Source organism: Erythrolamprus reginae, chromosome 2, assembly GCF_031021105.1.
Source record: "Erythrolamprus reginae isolate rEryReg1 chromosome 2, rEryReg1.hap1, whole genome shotgun sequence".
NCBI classification, from domain to species: domain Eukaryota; kingdom Metazoa; phylum Chordata; class Lepidosauria; order Squamata; family Dipsadidae; genus Erythrolamprus; species Erythrolamprus reginae.
Genome location: NC_091951.1, coordinates 202,727,793 through 202,750,389, shown reverse-complemented (window position 1 = coordinate 202,750,389; position 22,597 = coordinate 202,727,793). Strand labels below are relative to the sequence as shown.

The window sequence follows — 22,597 nt, the reverse complement described above, 5'->3', positions numbered from 1 at the left end:
TTTCCCCTCCAAGCTGCCCCTCCCTTTTCTTTTTTCAAAAAAGGGGGAAAAAAAGAAACCCCTTCATCCCAGCAGCAGCGGCTTGGGTTCGTAAGGTGAAAATAGTTCGGAAGAAGAGGCAAAAAAATCTTAAACACCAGGTTCGTATCTTGAAAAGTTCGTTAGAAGAGGCGTTCGTAAGATGAGGTACCACTGTATCTTAAACTTTCCCCTCTCTCAATATGTCCAGCCACTTCAGTAAGACAAATCCATCTGTCCCCATACGATGCAGTTCAAAATGGGATCGCTTCATTCTCCTGCACAACTCCAGTTCGTTCTGCCACAGTGAATACCAACCTGGATGCATTCAAAAGACAAGTTAATCTGAAAACTGAACATGCGAATAGTCACTTGGTTATCTTAGAAGTTATCTCAGCACCTCAGTCTTCAATAGGATCGGTATAGCAATGATGATAGGATAATTATTAGGTAGCAGCTGGTGCCAGGCTATCTGCAGATTTTTTATTATTTTATCTCTATTTCCTCCCCAATTTTCCTTAGCTCTCTTGTACAAATGTTCAGCCCAGCGTTCTAGCTGTGGGTTGTGCCTCAAATCAGATCCACGTTATGAGTGTGGTTGGTGTGTACCTGAACGCCGTTGCCTTTTGCGACCTCACTGTCCAGTGTCCAGACAAAATTGGGTGCCGCCTGGTCGGCGTGGGGCTCGTTGTACTCACCCTCGTATTACACAGGTAAGAAGCCTATCAGCAAATCTTCACATTCTACCTATGTTCTTTAGGAAATATATAACTCCATTTGTCTCAGCCAGTATCATCCCCTTAGCAGGCGTATTTGTGATACATGTTGAATGGTGAATGATGGGATTTGTAATGCAGTACATCTAGCAAGTTACAGAATGGGGAACGCGGACTTTCCACATCCTTTAATTAAAAATTAGGATGGTTCATAGCTGATTAAAATGATAGAACCATGAATAACACCGGGGTCCTTTCCCCCAGGCAAAGAACCCATCTAAACTAAAAAAAAATCAGTAAAAGGTGCAACTGTTTCTTTGAATTGGCAGCTTTGCCTTTATAATCTTGACATGAAATGTAATGAGGAGAACCTATAAACTATGGAAATGTGAGAGACCATCCCCACTTTGCCATCACTTCTGTTCACCAAAAGTCCTGTTTGCACTGGCATCCACTACCATTTTGTGGTATACTTCAAGCTTACACATATTGGGTGTAGTCCAGCGTTTCCCAACCGGTGTGCCAAGGCACACTAGTGTGCCGCGAGACACGGTCAAGTGTGCCGCGAAGCTCCTAGGGAAGCTCCAGCTGGGCGGGGCGCTGCCAGTGCCGGTGCCTCCGACCTGGAGCTCCCACTCGCAGCTGTCCCCCGGCTACTGCCCGATGCCACTGTTTCCGGCGCTCTCCTGCTGGGCCCCAAAGAAGGAAGGTGGGAAAAAGGAGGCGCGAAGAATGAAGCTCTCCTTTTCCCCGCCTTCCTTCTTTGGGGCCCAGCAGGAGAGCGCCGGAAACAGCGGCATCGGGCAGTAGCCGGGGGACAGCTGCGAGTGGGAGCTCCAGGTCGGAGGCACCGGCAGCGCCCCGCCCAGCTGGAGCTTCCCTGGCGTCGGCGGCAACTGTCCTTTGGGGCCCGGCGGGAGGGCACTGGCGGTGGGAGTGGGAGGGTGCCGGCTGCAGCGGCCCCAGGCAGTCGCGGGGAGATGGCGGCGGCGAGAGGGAGCTCCAGGGTGGAGGCACCGACGGTGGCAGTTGGACGTGCTGCTGGAGACGTACATGCTGGCGCTGCGGGGCTGGCACTGGCTCGCTGGCTGGGCCAGAGGTGCCATCCCCACGCCCATGCCCAGTGCAGCGCCAGCATATACGGCGTCCAGCAGCACGTCCAGCTGCCGCTGTCAGGGCTCCCGCTCGCAGTCAGCCGCTCTGCCACCACCCTTGGCTACTGCCTGATGCCGCTGTTGTCGGCGTGGTAGAAAGAGAGAGAGAGACAGAGAGAGAGAGAAAGAAAGAGACATAGCAAGAGAGACAGAGAGAGAGAGAGAAAGAGAGACAGAGAAAAAAAGAGAGAAAGAAAGAGATAGCAAGAGAGACAGAGAAAGAGAGAGAAAGAAAGAAAGAGATAGCAAGAGAAACAGAGAAAGAAAGAAAGAGACATAGCAAGAGAGACAGAGAGAGAGAGACAGAGAAAGAGAGAGAGAGAAAGAAAGAGATAGCAAGAGAGACAGAGAAAGAGAGAGAATGAAAGAGATAGCAAGAGAGGCAGAGAGAGCAAGGGAGAGAGAAAGACAGAGGGAGGGAAGGAGGGAGAGCGAAAGAGAGCAAAAAAGGGAGGAAGAAAGAAAGAGGGATGGAGAGAGAGAAAGAAGGGAAGGAAGGAGGAGAGAGAAATAGGGAGGGAGAAATAGAGCGAAATGGAGGAAGAGATATTTTTTTTGTCCAAACTTTTTTTAGTGCCCCCCCCTTTCAGTGTTCCCCAGGATTTTGAAAATATGAATAATGTGCTGCGGCTCAAAAAAGGTTGGGAAACACTGGTGTAGTCTTTCAGTGTTTGGGAGGCTAATAGTAAGCCCAGTTCCACTCTGATCATGCTCATAATGAATACAGCAATTGATTATATCAGCTACTTCCTAATTTGGGTGATTTCTTTAGGGATACTTTCAGTGAGATTTTTATGAATGTCAGAATCTTGTCTTGTATCCCGGATAGATGGATGGATGGATGGATGGATGCAAGAAAGAAAGGAAAGAGAGAAGGAAGAGAGGGAGGAAAGGAAGGAAGGAAAGAAGAAAGAAAGCAAAGGAAGGAAGGAAAGAGAGAAAAAGGAAAGAAGGAAGGAAGGAAAGAAAGAAAGGAAAGAAGGAAGGAAGGAAGAGAGGGAGGAATGGAAGGAAGTAAAGAAGAAAGAAAGCAAAGGAAGGAAGGAAGGAAAGAGAGAAGAAGGAAGGAGGGAAGGAAAAAAGAAAGCAAAGGAAGGAAGGAAAGAGAGAAAAAGGAAAGATAGAAGGAAGGAACGAAGAGAGGGAGGAAAGGAAGGAAGGAAAGAAGAAAGAAAGCAAAGGAAGGAAGGAAAGAGAGAAAAGGGAAAGAAGGAAGGAAGGAAGATTTCCAAGACTCTTTGTGAACGCCTTATTTCCCACAGCAAATGCTTTTTCTTTCTCTCACAGTTTCATCTCCTTCTTTCTGCAGGTATTGCCACTGACTGGCCCCAAGGAAGGTGGGACTCGGGTGACTGTTTGGGGTGAAAACCTAGGGCTTCATTTCTATGAGGTCGGCGTGCGGGTGGCAGGTGTCCGGTGTAGCTCTCTCCCTGCAGAATACATCAGTGCTGAGAGGTAGGTGAAAATTGGGTGGGGGAAAAGAAGTTTGTAGAGTAAAACCTGGGAGCAGTCTAAGAACAGAACAAGGGAATCCACAGAGGAACCACTACATCATCTGTTGGTAGAGTATGATTTGCTACTCCTGTACAGCCTATCAGCACAGTTTCATGGGCCATGGTGGAATAGGGAGTGCTTTCTTCAGATGGATGGAACCTGAGTTTATTTGTAATTTGTAATAATAACATGTTATTATGTGAAAAAATCTCCTGCTTCCCATTTCCTCTTTCATTGCTCTTTATTCTGCCGAAGAAGGCTGCAAAAATCTACTCCTGGATGTTATACAGTAGTACCTCGTGATACGAACCCCTCGTCATACGAACTTTTCGAGATATGAACCCAGGGTTCGGAATTTTTTTGCCTCTTCTTATGGACTTTTTTCGCCTTACGAACCCGCCGTGACGAACGCCAAACCCAGAAGTTCGGCAAACGTTCGGGTTCAGGGTTGGGAGGCTGCTGTGAAGCGCTGCCGCCCGTCTGTCACCTTCTGAAACAGCCGGGGGGCTTCTTGGCGTTCTCTCAAATGCCGAACCCGGAAGTTCGGCAAAAGTTCAGGTTCGGGAGGCCGCCGAGAAGCACAGCCGCCCAGCTGTCACCTTCGCAGAAGAGCCGCGGAGCTGTCAGCCGGTCGGGAGGCTCAAACAGAGGTGGGGAATCCCAATAGGGAATTCCAGGGGAGGAGCTTTGACATCACGGACCTGTCCTTCCTGGTCGGCCGAAATGTGGACCTTTCACGGAGGGTTTTCCACCTCTCCTCTTCCCAGTTTGCTCTCCATGTGTCCCCAACCTTTCACGGAGGGTTTTCCACCTCTCCTCTTCCCAGTTTGCTCTCCATGTGTCCCCAACCTGGAAAACCCTCCGTGAAAGGTTGAGGACACATGGAGAGCAAACTGGGAAGAGGAGAGGTGGAAAACCCTCCGTGAAAGGTTGGGGACACATGGAGAGCAAACTGGGAAGAGGAGAGGTTCGGGGTGTGTGTGCTGGGAAGCCCCCCAGGCCGGCTGTCACCTTTTAAAACAGCCGCGTGGCTTCCCAGCAGTTGCGGAAAGCCGGTTTTTTGCGGGGGGGGGGGGGGTTTGGTTGCACGGATTAATTTACTTTACATTGTTTCCTATGGGAAACAATGTTTCGTCTTACGAACCTTTCGTCTTACGAACCTCCTCCTTGCACCAATTAAGTTCGTATCATGAGGTATTACTGTATCACTGTATTTCAGCTTCTTCACTATAGTCAAGGCTGAAGACTGTTAGCAAAGTCTGCTTTGTTCCTGGACTTGATATAGCGCCTTTTGGCTAACATTTCATAAGAACCTGTTGCAGCAGCTGCCACAAAATAGACTGAGAAATATTGGAGTGTTGAACCTACCAGTAATAGATGGCGTTTAGTGTTCCTAGTACTTCAATTTGTGTACAGCATTTTATGGATGTTATCTTAAGGCCAAACAGTCTTGCGTGTATAATTTCCTTGAGTTTTTCCTCCCCCCCAAAAAAAACAAGATTTGGCTCAGAGGGATCAAATTTGAAGTTAAGTGCTGGATGGAGAACCTTAATATATTCTTTACCCTTAACTTTTCTCTTCAAAATTAAACCACCACCCCCATTTGCAGTTTTACTCCTGATTTTTACATTTGAAAACCAGCGTGCAAAACGTCAGGGTGTGTTAAGCACATCTATGCGTAATACCTTTTTTGGTCCTCAATGAGCCTTATAACAGCACTGGGAATGGCAGGTAGGTTTTATTACCTTAAATGATGTGGGAAGAGGCTGCTGGACCTGCCCAACCATGCAATATGATCAAACCTATCTAAAACAGCAAGGATTGTGACGAATAGATGGTAGGAATTGGTTCACCGTACGAATGCATTGTCCTTTTGCAGAGTGGGGGAAACCATTTGCGTTCTGCTTTACCTAGCTAGAGCACGCAGACTGGAACCACGAGAAGGATAATTGAGACAGTCTCCGTGATGAGACGACACCCATTTTGCTCTTTTCCTCTTAATGCCTGCAAGAGGAAGCCGCCATATGCTTTGGCTTCATAAGGAAGAATATAATTCTTTGAGCCGCAAATTGTGGCTTCTTTTAGCTCGCCAGTTGAGGTGAGGTTGGGATTGGAGACTTGCCTTGTCTTGCATTCTTATTCATTGTATCTTTATTATTATTATTATTATTATTATTATTATTATTATTATTATTATTTATTAGATTTGTATGCCGCCCCTCTCCGCAGACTCAGGGTGGCTCGCAGCAGCAATAAAACAATGTACAATAACAAATCTAATATTAAAAATCTAAAAACCCATTATTTAAAAAGCATACACACAAACATACCATACATAAAACTACATAGGCAAAGGGAGATGTCTCAGTTCCCCCATGCCTGACGGCAGAGGTGGGTTTTAAGGAGTTTACGAAAGGCAAGGAGGGTGGGGGCAGTTCTAATCTCAGGTGGGAGCTGGTTCCAGAGGGTCGAGGCCACCACAGAGGAGGCTCTTCCCTTGGGTCCCGCCAGCCGACATTGTTTAGTCGACGGGACCCGGAGAAGGCCAACTCTGTGGGACCCAACCGGTCGCTGGCATTTGTGCACTCACCTGTCCCTTTTTCAGTTTATCTGCAACATCTTTGAAAGGACTTGATTTAATTCCTTGATATTTTTTTTCTCCCTGTGTCACATATTGAGGCTCAGAGTTTGTTTGAGGAGTCAGTCCTTGAAATGCACAAGGTACTATTTCTCCCTCTTGCCCCCCAGAGGAGGTAGATGCAGATAGGGAAGAAGGAGACATGGGTACACAGAGTGTTAAAACGACTGATTTATGGCCTTTGAGGGAAAGGAGCATTTGTCTCATACTTCCATTTGCACCCTTCATTTTGAAAAACAAACCAACTTCTTTGCTATCATAGGCTCTGCATGTTAGGGGAATTATGAGGGGCTCTTCGTATTTTATCCATCTTGGATTGTCCCTGGCTGCTTTACACATATGTACCTTGCCTTCTTTCATGAGCCTTGCTTCCCACTCCTTAGGATCTGCTGTTTGGAGGAAGGGTCTCATGTACCGCACGGAAAGCATCAAACCCAAAACCCATAATCCTCCCCACATCTTCCGGTCTAACTTTCAACCTACCATCTCACAACATCAAACTGACACCTGCCAGACCACCATCCCACAACAACAAATGGACAACCCTACCACCTCAAACCAAGAATAGGAAAGCGTGCCCCTTACTTCCTCTAACCACCCCAAAACCAATCCCCAACACAAGACCAATCTCAAATGTAAACTATTAAATGCTAGAAGTTTAGTCAACAAGATATCTGAATTCCTCCTTCTACTTGACACCTCCAACTTTGATATAATTTTTATATGCGAAACATGGCTAAATGCTTCCTACCCAGACTCCACCATCACACCAAAAAACTACCATGTTTTCCGCTCAGACCGTGAATCCCGCAGAGGAGGTGGAGTAGCTATATTCTACAAAAAATCGCTGAACCTAAAAATCCTCAAAGTTGCACAGGATTTATCGGTACCTGAAACTATTGTCTGTGATTTATCCCTAAATACCACAATTCGCTTCTTACTCTGCTACAGAGCCCCGGACTACGGCATCGAACATGCTAACAAATTATCCACATTACTAACGTGGGCAACCAACTGCCCATACCCCATTATCTTCCTTGGAGACCTCAACCAACCTAACCTAAATCTCATAGCCTAAAGTATTCCATTCCCCCTGTGCAAAGGGATGTAAGAGGTGGGGTGCCATCCCATCCACCCTCTATCACAGGCAGGCCTTTGGGGGCCTCCTCTTTTGTGCCAACCTCTGATAGAGTCGGGTGAGGAGCATAGTAGGTTCAGCTGAGAGTATGCCTGGCATTCTCTTTCTGTGCCACTGATGTCAAAGGGTATATTAGACACCTCTGCTAATAGTAATGGTACCAGCTGTTCCTGAATTCCCCCACAACATTAAGAGAGAAATCCTAGGGCCGATCAAGACTTACAAAAGTTGCTATGGGACAAATCAGGTCCCCTGTACATCCAGCCCGCTCAAGAGTGTTTCCCATTCTGAAAGAAGGAATGGTGGATAGAGAAAGGGTCTTGTGGGAAAGGTGGGCTGGGTGCATTGGCCTTGGCTCTTCTGACAGATCTCACCCCTTCCCCTTAGGCTGGTGTGTGAACTTGAGCCCTCACTTTTGCCAGATCCTCCCCCAGGTCCCGTGGAGCTCTGCGTAGGGGACTGCAGTGCAGACTACCGGACCCAGTCGGATACTCCTTTCACTTTTGTGGTAAGCAGATTTATGGGCTACAGTCATTATTACTTGGATAGTCCTCGATAGCTTATAATGCAAGCAACATTTCCCAGAGATTAGGTCAAATTAAGTAAAGAGGGTTATGCCCAGGAGATAGGTTGGTTTTCTTGGGGAACGAGACGTGTATATCTTAGCAGGCAATTCATTACTGATTTTTGTCCCCTGTAGACTCCCAGCTTTTTTGGGGTTGACCCCGAACGAGGTCCCACCTCAGGTGGGACAAAAATCAGCCTCCTAGGAAACCATCTGGATGCTGGCAGCAATGTCACAGTTGCAATTCGAGGAGCACCATGTCGCCTAATCAGGTATTATTCGGATTTCAATAGAAGGATTGGATATTTTTGATCAAACTGGAAAAATACAAAAGATTGCAGTGTTTGGGTTTAGCAATGCTGTGGTTTATATATCTTCGGTTTAATGCAATACAATATATGAAATCTAGACACAGGTTTGCAGATTATAGTTTATGAGCAGCTATTTTTGTATGAATTGTGGCACTATGGCTTATTCAACAAGCCATAATTAAGCAGGCTGTATGACCCAATGGTATTACTACCAGCACTGGTCAATCGGGAGCTTTAATTTTAATCAAAAAGCCATACTAGCTAAGGATTAGGGCAAGGGTCTCCAAACTTGGCAACTTTAAGACTTGTGGACTTCAACTGCCAGAATTCTCCAGCCAGCATAGCTGGGAGTTGAAGTCCACAAGTCTTAAAGTTGCCAAGTTTGAAGTTCTCTGGATTAGGGGATATGGCTCAATATATCAAGAAAACACAACAGGAAGATCTACTTTGGGACTCTTAATGTTCATAGGCAGTCTCCTTGGAGAGCAAATGGTCTAAGAATCCGTGTAGGGTTATGGTTAGAAGTTAGGATTGTAGGAAAAGTGTCAAAGTGGGGAGAGATGCAGATACAAGCCCTGCTCAGACAGGAAACTCTGATTAGGTATTATCTAAGTGGGACAGAAAATAGAGATCACCTGGTGTGAAATGGGGAGCAGTGATAGCGGGGTCTGTGTACTGTCGCAAAAAGTGCAAGGTGGACTTTTACAGCTTTGTTATGGGGTCGGTCAAGGCTATTATTAGGAGTCACACCTATAATGCTCCCTTCTTCCTTGCCCTCCCAAGGCGCAGTGCAGGGGAGATTGTCTGCCTGTCTCCCTCCTCGGCATTAGGCCCAGGTCCTGCCAACCTCAGTCTTCGCATTGACCGTGCCAACATCAGCACCAATGGGACGGTCTTCTTCCGCTATAGCCCCGATCCAGTGGTCACAGCTGTAGAGCCTGCTTGGAGTATTGCGAAGTAAGTGACCATGCCTATGGTATAGTATTGATAGGAGAACGTTATCATGTTTCTTCAGGGAGCTCCTGTTATTTCTGTCCTGAATAAATCCCTTTAAACAGGAGTTTTGCGACAGCATCTGGAGCCCAGAGCAGTCTCTAACTGATCTTGGAAAGAGCTAAGCAGGGTCAGACTTGCAGAGAGGGTGACTGAGAAATCCCCGGTTGTAGGCTAGTCTGGAAAGTCCAAACCATCATAGAAAAAGACATTAGCAATCCACTTCTGTATTGCTGGAAGAAAAGCAACATGAGCATAGTCACATATCTACCAGGAATCACCCCTGATCTGAAGGAGTCCTTTGGTTTTGGTTTCTTTTTCTTAAGAAACTTGATAATTTCTTGCCTCTCCTTACCCTTCAGGCCTGTTGGAAAGACCCAGATTGCTTCTCTACACTTGAAAGATGAGTCATGGTTGGGGTTTTTTAGCCATTAATCTCCCGCTTCGCTTATTCATTTAGGGCAATGTGGAAAACATTCAATTATATCTTCCAGTTTATTTCACTGGAGTAAATGTTTCACGTTCATGGTAATGCAGATGGATACTCATATCCACACATACATTGTTTGTGTACACACACACACACACACAATATATATATATATATGCAGTTGTGCACACAGGTATCTTAATATATGCAGTTGTGCACACAGGCCAAGAATGGTATTACCAATGCATAAAAAGATAGCCCGCTATTATAGATGCAAAATGCAACTTATGAAGCTGGTGGGAAAAACTACTTGGCAATGGTAAGGTCATCTATGATTTGAAAAATATGAGCATTTTTGTATTTTATGTCATAGGGATGCATGTGTGCCTATGTGCGCAGGGGCATTTATTAATGACTTGTGGAATGTAACATTGTTATTCCCCCCCCCCCCCCCATCACCTAAAAATCTGAACTTTCAAAGAAAGTCGTATTCTGGAGAAAATTGAATTATGATGTGTAGGAAGCAGGACAAATGTTGAAGAGACTTTCTTCCTGTTCACTTTATTGGATGCATATTTCTTTTAAACTTGTATTTATGCTCTGCTAAGTATAGTTTGAATCCTGCATCTGAATGTCTCCCAGGTACCATGTTTATAGAAGTAACCCTGGTGCGATAGCATCATAAAAATCTGGCCTTGTGTATTCAAGGGGGAATGCTTAGTTCCTTTTCTCTGACTATTTTTCCCCTTTAGTGTTTACACACCAAAACCTTGGTATATTTTCTGCCCTTTTTTTTACAGTGGTAGCACCAGCCTCACAGTGAGTGGGACCCACCTCTTAACAATTCAGGAACCACGAGTTCGGGCTGCTTATGGTGGGATAGAAACCATCAATGTGAGTCTTCTGCAGCAGATAAAAACCTAGTGGGATCGGAGTTCAGAACTTTGCATAAGGAACAAGGAGAGAATGAGAGAAAAATCTCATTTTACAGAAATACTATAGATTAATTTGTTATATGTGGGGGAGGGGAAGAGTTGCAGAGCCCATATTTATCACAATATTCCAAGGCTCAATGAGACATCAGGCCATTTTGCAGTACTGAGCAATTTGTACTCCTGGGTTTCTGTACAACCCACTGCAGTTAAAATCAAATTCAACTTAGGGAATTGCTGAGTAGAAGGAGGGTAAATGGAAGACAGGTTGACCCTGCAGTGTACATTCTTATTTTATAGCCTCTGACAGATTATTCACGAGTGAAAATGGTCTTGACTTAAAATCATTACCTGTCCATTGTGTACAACCAGCTGCAATTAAGATCAAAATTAACTTAAGCAATCTCCTGCAATGAGCCATGATAGCATGATGGTTAGAATACAGTATTGCAGGCTATGTCTGCTCATATCCAGAAGTTTGATACTGACCAGCTCAAGGTTGATTCAGCTTTCCATCCTTCCGGGGTTGGTAAAATGAGGTCCCAGATCGTTGGGAGCAATATGCTGACAATGTAAACTCTTCATAGAGTACTGTAAAGCAGTATAGAGTGGCATCTAAGTGCTATTGCTATATAAGTCTAAGCACTGTAGCAATATTCTTAATTTGTAGTCTTTGATAGATTATTTGTGAGTGAAAATGGCCTTGACCAAAAATTATTACCAGCTCATTGCCATGCATTTAGAATTCCATTGAAGGACAAACAAGAAATAAAAAACGACAAGATCTAAGAATAAGATTGGTGTCTTATTCCAAGGGGGAAAAAAGAATATATTTCCAAGATGCAATTCATGTAAGAATGTGGCAGGTCCTTAAGGATCTAACTGATTATGTTGAGGTGATCCATGAAGTATGGGCCGTACTAAAATATTGGATGGAGCACATATAAAGTCAGAATTATATACAATCCGAAGCCCATCCACCATGTCATTGTTCATGAATTCCTAGTTCTGCAAGTAAATGTTATTCTTAAATAGACTTCAAATGCAAAATACATACAGGATGCCCAGAGCATTGGACTGCTGGGAACATGCCTTTCTTCCCAAGTCCTTGAAAAGATGCATATTGTATAATTGAAAGTTAAGAGCAACACAAAGATCCAATTGCAAAGATGACTATGTCTATTTTTTTTGCGTAAGAACAGGCACAGAGCTGCTATGCTCTTGTCTGACAGCTGGTCTTAGAAGGGTTAACAGAGCTGATGGACGCCCAATGTGGGGCTTGTGTGTTTTTTCTGGTTTGCTTCCCTGCAGAGTTGTCAAGTGCTAAATGACTCCATAATGTTGTGCAAGGCCCCGGGCATTATACCTCAGGAACAGGCACTGCCTCTTGGAGGTGCTCACCCTGACGAGTTTGGCTTCCTCTTGGATGATGTTGCTGCCACTCGGACCCTGAACCGTTCTGCTTTTACATACTATCCAGACCCGACCTTTGAGACCTTTGGGCCTAGCGGCATATTAGAAATTAAACCTGGATCGCACGTTGTCCTCAAGGTATTGAAACAGTCTGTGTTGGGGCTTTGAAAATATACTGCTCAAAAAAATAAAGGGAACACTTAAACTCCCCCCCTCCTTTCTGACTATCGCATGGTATGAATGTGTAGTATTGACTGTTTTTAATATTAAGGGATTTTAATTCTACTTTTATTAATTGGATTTGTATAATTGTTTACTGTACTTGTTGTTGTGAGCTGCCCCGAGTCTTCGGAGAGAGGTGACATACAAATCTAATAAATTAACTTAAAATTAAATTAAAAACACAGTATAAATCAAAGTAAATCAAACGTCTGTGAAATCAAACTGTCCACTTAGGAAGCAACACTGATTGACAATCAATTTCACATGTTGTCAGCACATTCCATTTTGTACAGAACAAAGTATTGAATGAGAATATTCCATTCATTCAGATCTAGGTTGTGTTATTTGAGTGCTCCCTTTGTTTTTTTGAGCAGTGTATAATTGTAATGAGGCTCTCCCAGTGTTTTAAAATACAAGTCTTTATAGAACCTGCTTGATGGAAGCCACATTTGTGACAAATAATTTTCTGCAACGTTATAGGCATTAATTAGTGGTGGGATTCAAATAATTTAACAATTGGTTTTCTGTCCTAATGACCGGTTGGGTGGGTGTGGCCATGGTGGGCGTGGCCATGGGCTGTGACAGGCAGCACTCTGCCTCCTGCACCCCCCAGGGAGGAAAAACGGACCTGCACAACACCCTCCCCGCACTCCATTTTGGGGCCTAAGAGGCTTCTCTGCAGCCTCCTGGGAGCGAAAATGGGGCCCTTAGGGACTCCTGGAAGGGGCAGGGTGGGCCACGCAACAATTTAACTAACTCAAGTGACGGCTTCGGCCTGACATACTGGTTCACTCAAACCAGCCTGAACTGGCTGAGTGCCACCACTCAATCTTTTTGGTCTGAGATAAGGTGAAAACGAACAGAGGGTCATAGACTACTATGTCTCTTGTTATGTCTTAGTGTGTGGGGGGGGGAAGGGGCTTGAGTATGAGTTTTAATGTTTTGTGTGGTTTATTCCCTTTTATATAATGCAACTTTTAGGGCTTTGGCTGCATAAAGGAGTGGTGACTACAAGTAGTCCTCGACCTACGATCCCAATTGAGCCAAAATTTCTGTTGCTAAGTAAAACATTTGTTCCGTGATTTTAGCCTCATTTAATGACCTCTCTTGCCACCGTTGTTGAGTGAATTGCTGCAGTTGATAAGTTGCTAACCAAGTTGTTAAGTGAATCTGGCTTCCTCGTTGACTCTGCTTGTCAAAAGATTGCAAAAGATGATCACATGACCCTGGGACATTTCCACGGTCATAAATATGAAGCAGTCACCAAGCATCTGAATTTTGATCACATGATCATAGGGATGCCACATGATACATAGGGATGCTATAGTTGTGAAAAATGGTCTTAAGTCACTTTATTCAATGCCGTTGTAACATTGAACAGCTGTTAAATAAAGTGTTGTAAGCCAGTATAGAAAGACATTTTTGGGAAAAAATAAAATTAGAAGCTAGTACAAGTTGACTGAAGAGGATAAGAATTTGGTCTTCTGTCTCCCTCTCCCCCAACCTCTAACGCACACAAGTTTCTGGCATTTACTTCCAGTTTCTGGCAAAATAATGCCAATTGTGTGGTGTTCACTTAACAAATGCAACAAAAAAATGCTGTGTTCTTTGTGCCTTGACTTATGACCGTAATGACTTATGAATGTAATAAAAGGCTTACAGCAGTGTTTCCCAACCTTGGCAACTTGAAGATATTTGGATTTCAACTCCCAGAATTCCCCAGCCAGCAAATTGGCTGGGGAATTCTGGGAGTTGAAGTCCAAATATCTTCAAGTTGCCAAGGTTGGGAAACACTGGCTTACAGGAAGGGCAAGAGTATGTCCCTTACTGTGAACCTGGGGAGTGGGGGGATAAAAGTTTCCTAAATGTCTTACAATCTATTTTTTTTTCAAAAAAGGTTGCTCATAGGGGCCAGCTACTGTAAAAGACATAGCACAGAAGGAAAATGGGATGCCAGGTGGAGATGTGGATACAAATTCAGGCGCTAATTTGTAAAGATTCTTAACAATATCACCAGAATATAAAGTGGTTTTAATGGAGGAGGGTGTTGATATTGTCTTTCAGCACTTATGATAAAACAATCCTGTTCTCCCCTAGTTTCTCCCCCTAGTCCAGGGGTAAAGTCCAACAGTTTCTGACATGTTCTGGAGAACCAGTAGTGGAAATTTGGAGTAGTTCAGACAACCAGTAGTGGAAACTTTGAGTGGTTCGGAGAACTGGCAAATACCCCTTCTGGCTGGCCCCAGAGTGGGAAAGGAATGGGGATTTTGCAGTATCCTTCCCCTGCCACGCCCAACAAGCCACACCATGCCCGAGCCACACCCACAGAACCAGTAGTAAAAAAAAATTGCCCTAGTCTTTGAGTGATTTCTAAACATTAAATTATCTCGATCTAAACTAAAGGTCTAAACTGAAGGAGGTATAATTGTATATTTCCTGTATTTTTCTTCTCAGGGCCGGAATCTGATCCCTGCAGTATCTGGCAGTACACGACTCAACTACACAGTGCTGATTGGTGGAGAACCTTGCACCCTGACCATCTCAGAAACCCAATTGTTGTGTGATTCGCCAAGCCAAACTGGAGAGCAGCCAGTCATGGTACATCTGATTTGGGGGCAGGGCTGAATAAGGGACTTTAGTGGCTTGAGCCATTCACCTCAATTCTGGAGGGCATCACTAATGTCATAGGCAGATCCGTACTTGTCTAGTGGATGACATTTTACATAGTGCAGGTAGACCTCAATTAGGGACCACAACTGAAACTGAAGCTCTGTTGCTAAAGCACCTTGGTTCCTAGGTGGGAAATCGCATGATCACAAGTTGTGATTTCACCTCCACATTCTCCACCAACTCTGCTTGTTGGAAGCCAGTTGTGAAGCACACTTACAGTGATAATTTGATCGTGGGACACGGCAATGGTAGAATAGAATAGAATGGAATAGAATAGAATAGAAATCTTTATTGACCAAGTGCGATTGGACACACAAGGAATTTGTCTTTCTTTCTTTCTTTCTTTCTTTCTTTCTTTCTTTCTTTCTTTCTTTCTTTCTTTCTTTCTTTCTTCTTTCTTTCTTTCTTTCTTTCTTTGATTGATTTGTATGCCGCCCCTCTCCGTAGACTCGGGGCGGCTAACAACAGCAAAAAGACAATATGAACAAATCTAATATTAAAAAACCCCAATTTAAGAAACCAATCATACATACAGACATACCATGCATAAATTTTATAAACCTAGGGGGAAGGAAATATCTCAATTGCCCCATGCCTGACGACAGAGATGGGTTTAGTGCATATGCTCTCGGTGTACATAAAAGAAAAGATACATTTGTCAAGAATCATGAGGTACAACAATTAATGATTGTCATAGGGTACAAATAAGCAATCAGGAAACAATATTAATATAAATTGTGAAAGATACAAGCAACTAGCTACAGTCATAAGTGGGAGGAGATGGGTAATGGGAATGATGAGAAGACAAATAGTTATAGTAATGCAGCCTTAGTGAATAGTGTGACAGTAGTGAGGGAATTATTTGTTTAGCAGAGTGAAGGCATTAAGACAAAAACTGTTCTTGTGTCTAGTTGTCTTGGTGTGCATGCTCTGTAGCGATGTTTTGAGGGTAGGAGTTGAAACAGTTTATGTCCAGGATATGAGGGTTCAGTAAATATTTTCACGGTCCTCTTTTTGACTTGTGCGGTATACAGGTCCTCAATGGAAGGCAGATTGGTAGCAATTTGTTTTTTTCTGCAGTTCTGATTATCCTCTGAAGTGACCGGTCTTGTTGGGTTGTAAATGTGCACTGGTTGCAAAGTGCCTGAATGGCGATCATGGGAACACAGGATGCTGAGACAATTGTGACTTCAATTGTAGTTGTAAGGATGGGTTTCAAAGCTGGTTTTATTACACTATTGTAACTTCAAATGGTCACCAAATAAAGCAGTCAGTTATTGTGGCTACTTGTATGATTTTTTTAAAAAACTGATAAATCTCTGGGGAAAGAAAAAGTTCCCAAGACATACAGTTTAGATTCAAAATTGACACAAATGACTTTAATCAAGTCCAGCTTTGTCAAATGCAAATGATCTTCCAGCTACAAATTCATCTGTATTTGAAACATTTGGATGTGGAGAAGATGCAGGGTTCCATAAGGAAGTCCTCCTATGTGAACAGGCAATGAACAGTAATTGGGAAACTTTAGGTATGCACCCAAATTGTGGATACTGACTCCTGACTTGGTTGCTGCTTGAAAACTGAAGGGGAAGGAAGGAAGGAAGGAAGGAAGGAAGGAAAGAAGGAGAAGGAAGGAAGGAAGGAAGGAAGGAAGGAAGGAAGGAAGGAAGGAAGGAAGGAAGGAAGGAAGGAAAGATCTCTAAATGACCTGCTTGAGGGTATCTCACTGCCAACCGCTAGAATTTGAAACAAAGCATAAAAATGGGACCTTAGTTCTACCCAGTTAGACGATTCTCATGGAAAGCCAGTCATTCCTTCCCAGCCCAATTCACCTCACTGGGTTGTTGTTGTGGTAGAAATAGAAAGAATGCATGTTTGGTATTTTGTTGCCTTGCGTTATTTATAAAGATAATACAGGAAGGGAAATGAATGAATGAATGAATGAATGATTGAACCAACCAACCAACCAACCAACCACCACCAACCAACCAACCAACCAACCAACCAACCAACCAACCAACCAACCAACCAACCAACCAACCAACCAACCAACCAACAGCATTGTTTTCCTTTCTTTGCAGATCCTGGTGGGAGGTTTATCATTCTCTCCAGGCACCCTTCACATCTATCCTGAGGCAGCCTTGCCTTTGCCAGCTCTGGTGGGCTTAGGGGCAGGAGGAAGCCTCCTTCTGGGAGCTATCATTGGGGTGCTGGTAGCCTACAAACGGAAGACACGGGATGCAGACCGTACTCTGAAGCGCTTGCAGCTGCAGATGGACAACCTGGAGTCACGGGTGGCTCTGGAATGCAAGGAAGGTATTGACTGGGAGTGGAAATTGAAGGAAGTGCTATAAAACTGTCAAGAAGTGGTCAGAGAAAGAGGGAGGGGCATTGTCTTTGTTTCCAAGGCTGAAGCATTTCATCAATGTCTCCATTGGCATACAGCTCTGACTAACGTCATATTCACAGATGCAGTTCTCATAGATCATAGTAAATAAATCTGGAATTTTCCCCAGCTCTATATAACACCAGGGCTTATCCCCATCCCCCCACCCCCAGCTAGTTTTGTTTGCTTCTTATAGAGCAGAGGGATCCTTTGTTTTCCCATTCTTACATCAAAACATATTTTGTACAGACACAAAGTCGTGGAAGAATTCAGAACATTTCAGTCCCTCTTCATCTCTCCCAAGAGCTAAACTGGCGAGGAAGAGAGGGCACCTTGACTTCCATGCATTTGCATATGCATTTCCATGTGCGTAAGAAACAGTCCAAGTTGTGAATCACACATTGGACAGATCCAATCCAAGATCCTTTTCTCTGCAGTATGGCAGTGCCTTACATTCACTAACAAAAGTGAACAGCCCACAAAACTAAACAGTAAGCAAAATTCACCAGGTGTGATTCACAAAGTGAATATAGGCAAACCTATATATATATTTCTTTGCAGTGTGGCAGTGCTTTCTTTCTTTCTTTCTTATTAATTTATTTAATTTATTTAATTTATTTAATTTATTTAATTTATTTATTTTATCTATCTATCTATCTATCTATCTATCTATCTATCTATCTATCTATCTATCTATTTATTAGATTTGTATGCCGCCCCTCTCCAAAGACTCGGGGCGGCTCACAACAACAATAAAAACAATATTCTAGCTAAAACAAATCTAATATTAAAAAAGCACATAAAAACCCTATCATATTTAAAAAGCAAACAACACATACATACCCAAACATAAATATAAAAAAGCCTGGGGGGAAAGTGTCTCAACTCCCCATGCCTGGCGGTATAGATGGGTCTTGAGTAATTTACGAAAGACAAGGAGGGTAGGGGCAGTTCTAATCTCCAGCCGGAGTTTACCTTTTACTGCACTAGCAAAAGCTGCCATACTCCAACTATGCAATTGTGTGGAGTCCTTTAAATTGGCTCTGATGATACCAAGAGTCTCATGTTGCCTTGAATTGAAAATCATGGAAAATGATGGCGGAGTTGGGTGGGGGGCAAAAGTGGAGAGCTTCTGCACAGATGAAATCTCTATTTAACATTATAAAAGAAAAAAAGAAGTATGGCTGTGTTGTAAATTGGTTTGCACAGAAAAATAAAAATGAGTATTTTGGACAAAAAAAAAAGTAGAATACCAATAGTTATACCGCACTTTATTTTCATGCCTCATAAATGTACGAGCATAAGGGTGTCTGTGTGTTTGTGCGTGCACGCACGTCACACACCCACACACTATCCCAAGAGAACATCCTACAGGATTAACCTAAGGTACATAACGGCCAAGCGGAGCGCATTAAATGGCATTTTCACTTCAATTGTGTAGCTTTCAAGGCAGTTGAATCTGAGGCAGAAGATCCCACAAGCCTCCTTACCTTCTTAATGGCAAGGAAAAATTCACTAATAATGCCTTGAACATGCCTAATGAAAAAACTCTATTTTCAGCCCAGAATGTTTTAGAGCAGGGGTATCAAACTGGGCTGAATGCATCATGCACACCATGCACATTCCAGCTTTGCAAAGGCAAAAAAACACATCACGATACAACGCAATACGGTACGTGACGTGATCGAGTTTGACACCTGTGTTTGACAGTAAAGGTAGGGCTGGCAGAGAAGACATTTGAGCAATATTATGTCACATGCTTTGAGCCATTATTCCAGGTTACTTGGGTCAGCTTCAGGGATGTGATGTGGTTCCAGTTGCCATCTAGTCTCGAAGGAGAAATGAAGAATTTAGATTCTTTTGCGAGAAGTCTCACACAGGCTTAGCAGATGCTGGTTTCATGTTGCCAAAACGCGCACATGTGGTGTGTAAGCATGATGTTCCGCTGTCTTTCCCATGTGGGATATATCTCTTCATTTTTGCTGCCTGATCTGATGAGATAGGACTATTGCAGGCCAAGGATGGTTAAGAGAGAGTGGAAGGAAAAGTCCCCTTTGCAAACAACTAAACACTTTTAACAGTCTTCTACCTTCTTCAGCTTTTGCCGAGTTGCAGACAGATATTAACGAGCTGACAAACAACATGGATGGTGTGAAGATCCCATTCCTGGATTATCGGACATATGCACGGCGCGTGCTCTTTCCCGGGGTGGATGATCACCCAGCACTTCAAGAAACCAGTGTGAGTGCTTTTCATGTAAAAATGAGACCTGAATGACATGCTGTCTATAATATTAATATTAAGTTGGGGATAAATTGAGCTACAAAGGGTGCATTCAAAAGCAACATTTTTAGTAGTATTAAAGAGTGGAAAAAAGCAATGGAAAACTATCCTATTTTATGAGATGATCTATATGTCTATCTACCTGTCTATCATCTCATTTATTATCTCTATGTACCATCCTACCTACCTATCAATTATTTATCTATCATCTATATCTATCTATCTATCATCTATATATCTATCTATCATCTATATCTGTCTGTCTGTCTGTCTGTCTGTCTGTCTATCTATCTATCTATCATCTATCATCTATATCTATCTATCTATCTATCTTATCCATCCATCCATCCATCCATCCATCCAAATATTGTCAATCTATGTCAGTGGTTCTCAACCTTTCTAATGCCACGACCCCTTAATACTGTTCCTCATGTTGTGGTGACCCCCAACCATAAGTCTAGCGCCAATTCTCCCAACAGAGCTTTAAGCTGATTGGCGGGACTTCCCCCACTGTAAACGCCTGATTGGTCAGATTGTAAAACTATGTTCCAAGGTGCCAGAATAGAAGCTTTAGTTCCTAACACCATGAAAAATTTGTATTTTCCCATGGTCTTAGGCGACCCCTGTGAAATGGTCATTCGACCCCCAAAGGGGTCCCGACCCCCAGGTTGAGAACCACTGATCTATGTGTTTGTCTGTTTTGGGGCTCCTTGCCACGAAGTGGTATGATCCAACAAGACAGTCTGCATGTTCCAAAGTGCACAGAGGTGGAACAGGTATGGGAAGTCAAGGGCAGATAAAAAGACTTTCCCGGTTGCGAGCAACATCCAGCCTATGGCATGTAGAAAGCTGCAAGGAATATTTGCCCTTGCTGGCCATGTTGCCATCGTGGCTTAGGGAGCGGTTTCTGTTTTCTTGCCTCTGCAGACACCACCAAGCACAGAGAAAGGGCTCCGTCTCTTTGGGCAGTTGCTACACACTCGGCCTTTCCTGCTGACCTTCATCCACACCCTGGAAGGCCAGCGAGGTTTCTCCATGCGAGACAGAGGCGCTGTTGCTTCTCTGACGATGGTGGCCCTGCAGGGCAGGCTTGACTATGCTACTGGGGTGCTGAAGCAGCTGCTGGCTGACCTCATTGAGAAGAACCTGCAGAACCGAGCCCACCCCAAGCTGTTGCTCCGCCGGTGCGAGACCTTCTTTGATCCCCATGCTCCTCTCCTCCTGGCCCCAATTACATGTTGCTATTTAACAGTTAAATTGGCAAGAGCAAACGGTGCATGAGTCCGTATTGTCAGCAATATTCTTGGGATAGTCAGAACACAAGTTTCAGATGCGATGTGAGAAGAGTGGAGAGATCCAGAGATCCTTCCTTTTCACAAAACCACCACTGCAGGCATAGGGGACCTCTTCCGTCTCAGTCGCAAGCAACACTCCTCTATCTTTCTCTTGTTCCAGGACGGAGTCAGTGGCTGAGAAAATGTTGACCAATTGGTTTACTTTTCTGCTGCATAGGTTCCTGAAGGTAAGAGTGCCTGAAAACCTGGGCCACCTTAGGGTCTCCAGACTTAATTCTGTTACAACCCTGGAATCATTAATATTCATCAATGTCATGATATTCTCCACCCAGTGGAGAAATTTGAGTGAGAATGCTTGGCATTGTTATTAAGGGATAGAATGTAAGCTTTAAATGTGGAAGACCTTAATCCAGTAATGGTGAACCTTTCTTTCCTCGGGTGCTGAAAGAGCATGTAGGTGTGCTATCACGCATGCGCAAGTGCCCACACCCATAATTCAATGCTTGAGGGCGAAAATAGCTTCCCCTGCCCCTGGAGGCCCTCTGGAGGCCAAAAACGGCCTGTTTCCCAATTCCTGGTGGGCCTAATAGGCTCATGTTTTGCCCTCCCCAGGCTACAAAGGCTTCCCTGGAGCCGGGAGAGGGTAAAAACATCCCCCCCATCCCTCCAGAGGCTCTCCGGAAGCCAAAAATGCCCTCCCCCATCCCTCCCAAAGCCTCTGTGAGAGCCAAAAATCAGTTGGCCAGCACACACATGCATGTTGGAGCTGAGTTAGGGCAATGGCTCATGTGCCAGCAGATATAGCTCTGGATGCCACCTGTGGCACCCATGCCATAGGTTCGCCATCACTGCCTTAATCCTTGTGGCTTTCCTTAAAAAAAGCAGATAGTTTCGGTGAGAATAGAAAACACAAAGCCAAGTTTACCTGTCGTCTCATTTGCCACCTGCAGACTCCGAGGTTTCCTGCTGTAAGCTTGTCTCTTCCTTACCTAGGAATGTGCTGGGGAGCCATTATTCATGCTGTTCTGTGCCATCAAGCAGCAGATGGAGAAAGGCCCAATAGATGCCATCACGGGCGAGGCCCGCTACTCGTTGAGCGAGGACAAGCTCATTCGCCAGCAGATTGATTACAAGACCTTGGTGAGCTCAGGGGGTGGCAACAGAAGCAGCCAGGGAGCCCACCATATATTCCACTTCAGTAAATCATGGCCGTATGTGGAAGAAGGGACTTGTTGCCTAAGTCATTCTAAGTCATAGCAATTCTGGCTTGGAGGTGCCCGCGCCCCCAGATTAATGAAGCATTCTCATTTTGTAACAATTGGAAACCTTCCTAAGTGGGTTAATTACATGATTTCAAAAATAGCCAAACCAGACTGAAAGAGTGTTAGATAGAGCTGGGAATTATGGGTGATGTACCATGACATTGTGCAAAATACCGTAATGCTATGGAGAATCAGGATTTGATTGGTACTCTGCAAGGTATGTCATGCTGGGCCTTAGCTAAGGTAAAGGCAACAGGTGCTACTTACAGACAGCTGATTGGGAAGATCGAAAGGCTCTTCAACAAAGTAGAAGTATCCAATCTCTTATCCTCATTAGAGAAGCTGCATTGTAGTAGTCTTTCCATATCGGTAGACCAAGGCCTCCTTCCTCTTTCTTTTCTTGCATATATTTAAGTCGAATTCTGGGACGTTTGTTTTGACAAATGAAATTATTAGTTAGTTTGTTCAGTTTTATAAAGAAGTCTTGCTTAAGAGGAATTAGGATTGTCTGGAATAGAAATATAATTTTTGGTAATATATTAAGTTTAATGGCCGCTATTCTTCCTAACAAAGAGAGTTGCAGTTTCTTCCATTTCTCTATCTCTTTTTGAATTTTATCAATTAATTTATCATAATTGTCTTCTTTTAGGCTAGAGACTTTTGCTGTCCTGTTGATG

General features: G+C 43.9%; 1 protein-coding gene across 4 annotated transcripts in view; it reads left to right on the top strand.

The window, feature by feature from the left end:
• The window catches only part of PLXNA3 (plexin A3), a 96,838-nt gene that overhangs the window by 59,032 nt on the left and 15,209 nt on the right, over positions 1-22,597 (top strand). For all 4 annotated transcript variants that reach the window (XM_070741331.1, XM_070741335.1, XM_070741333.1 and 1 more), the window contains exons 14-26: positions 541-731; positions 3,198-3,343; positions 7,546-7,666; positions 7,859-7,995; positions 8,818-8,991; positions 10,258-10,351; positions 11,701-11,940; positions 14,479-14,622; positions 16,776-17,010; positions 19,179-19,321; positions 20,291-20,547; positions 20,819-20,885; positions 21,652-21,798. In XM_070741331.1, coding sequence (XP_070597432.1) covers positions 541-731; positions 3,198-3,343; positions 7,546-7,666; positions 7,859-7,995; positions 8,818-8,991; positions 10,258-10,351; positions 11,701-11,940; positions 14,479-14,622; positions 16,776-17,010; positions 19,179-19,321; positions 20,291-20,547; positions 20,819-20,885; positions 21,652-21,798 — 2,096 coding nt within the window. The remainder of the gene's footprint in view (positions 1-540; positions 732-3,197; positions 3,344-7,545; positions 7,667-7,858; positions 7,996-8,817; positions 8,992-10,257; positions 10,352-11,700; positions 11,941-14,478; positions 14,623-16,775; positions 17,011-19,178; positions 19,322-20,290; positions 20,548-20,818; positions 20,886-21,651; positions 21,799-22,597) is intronic.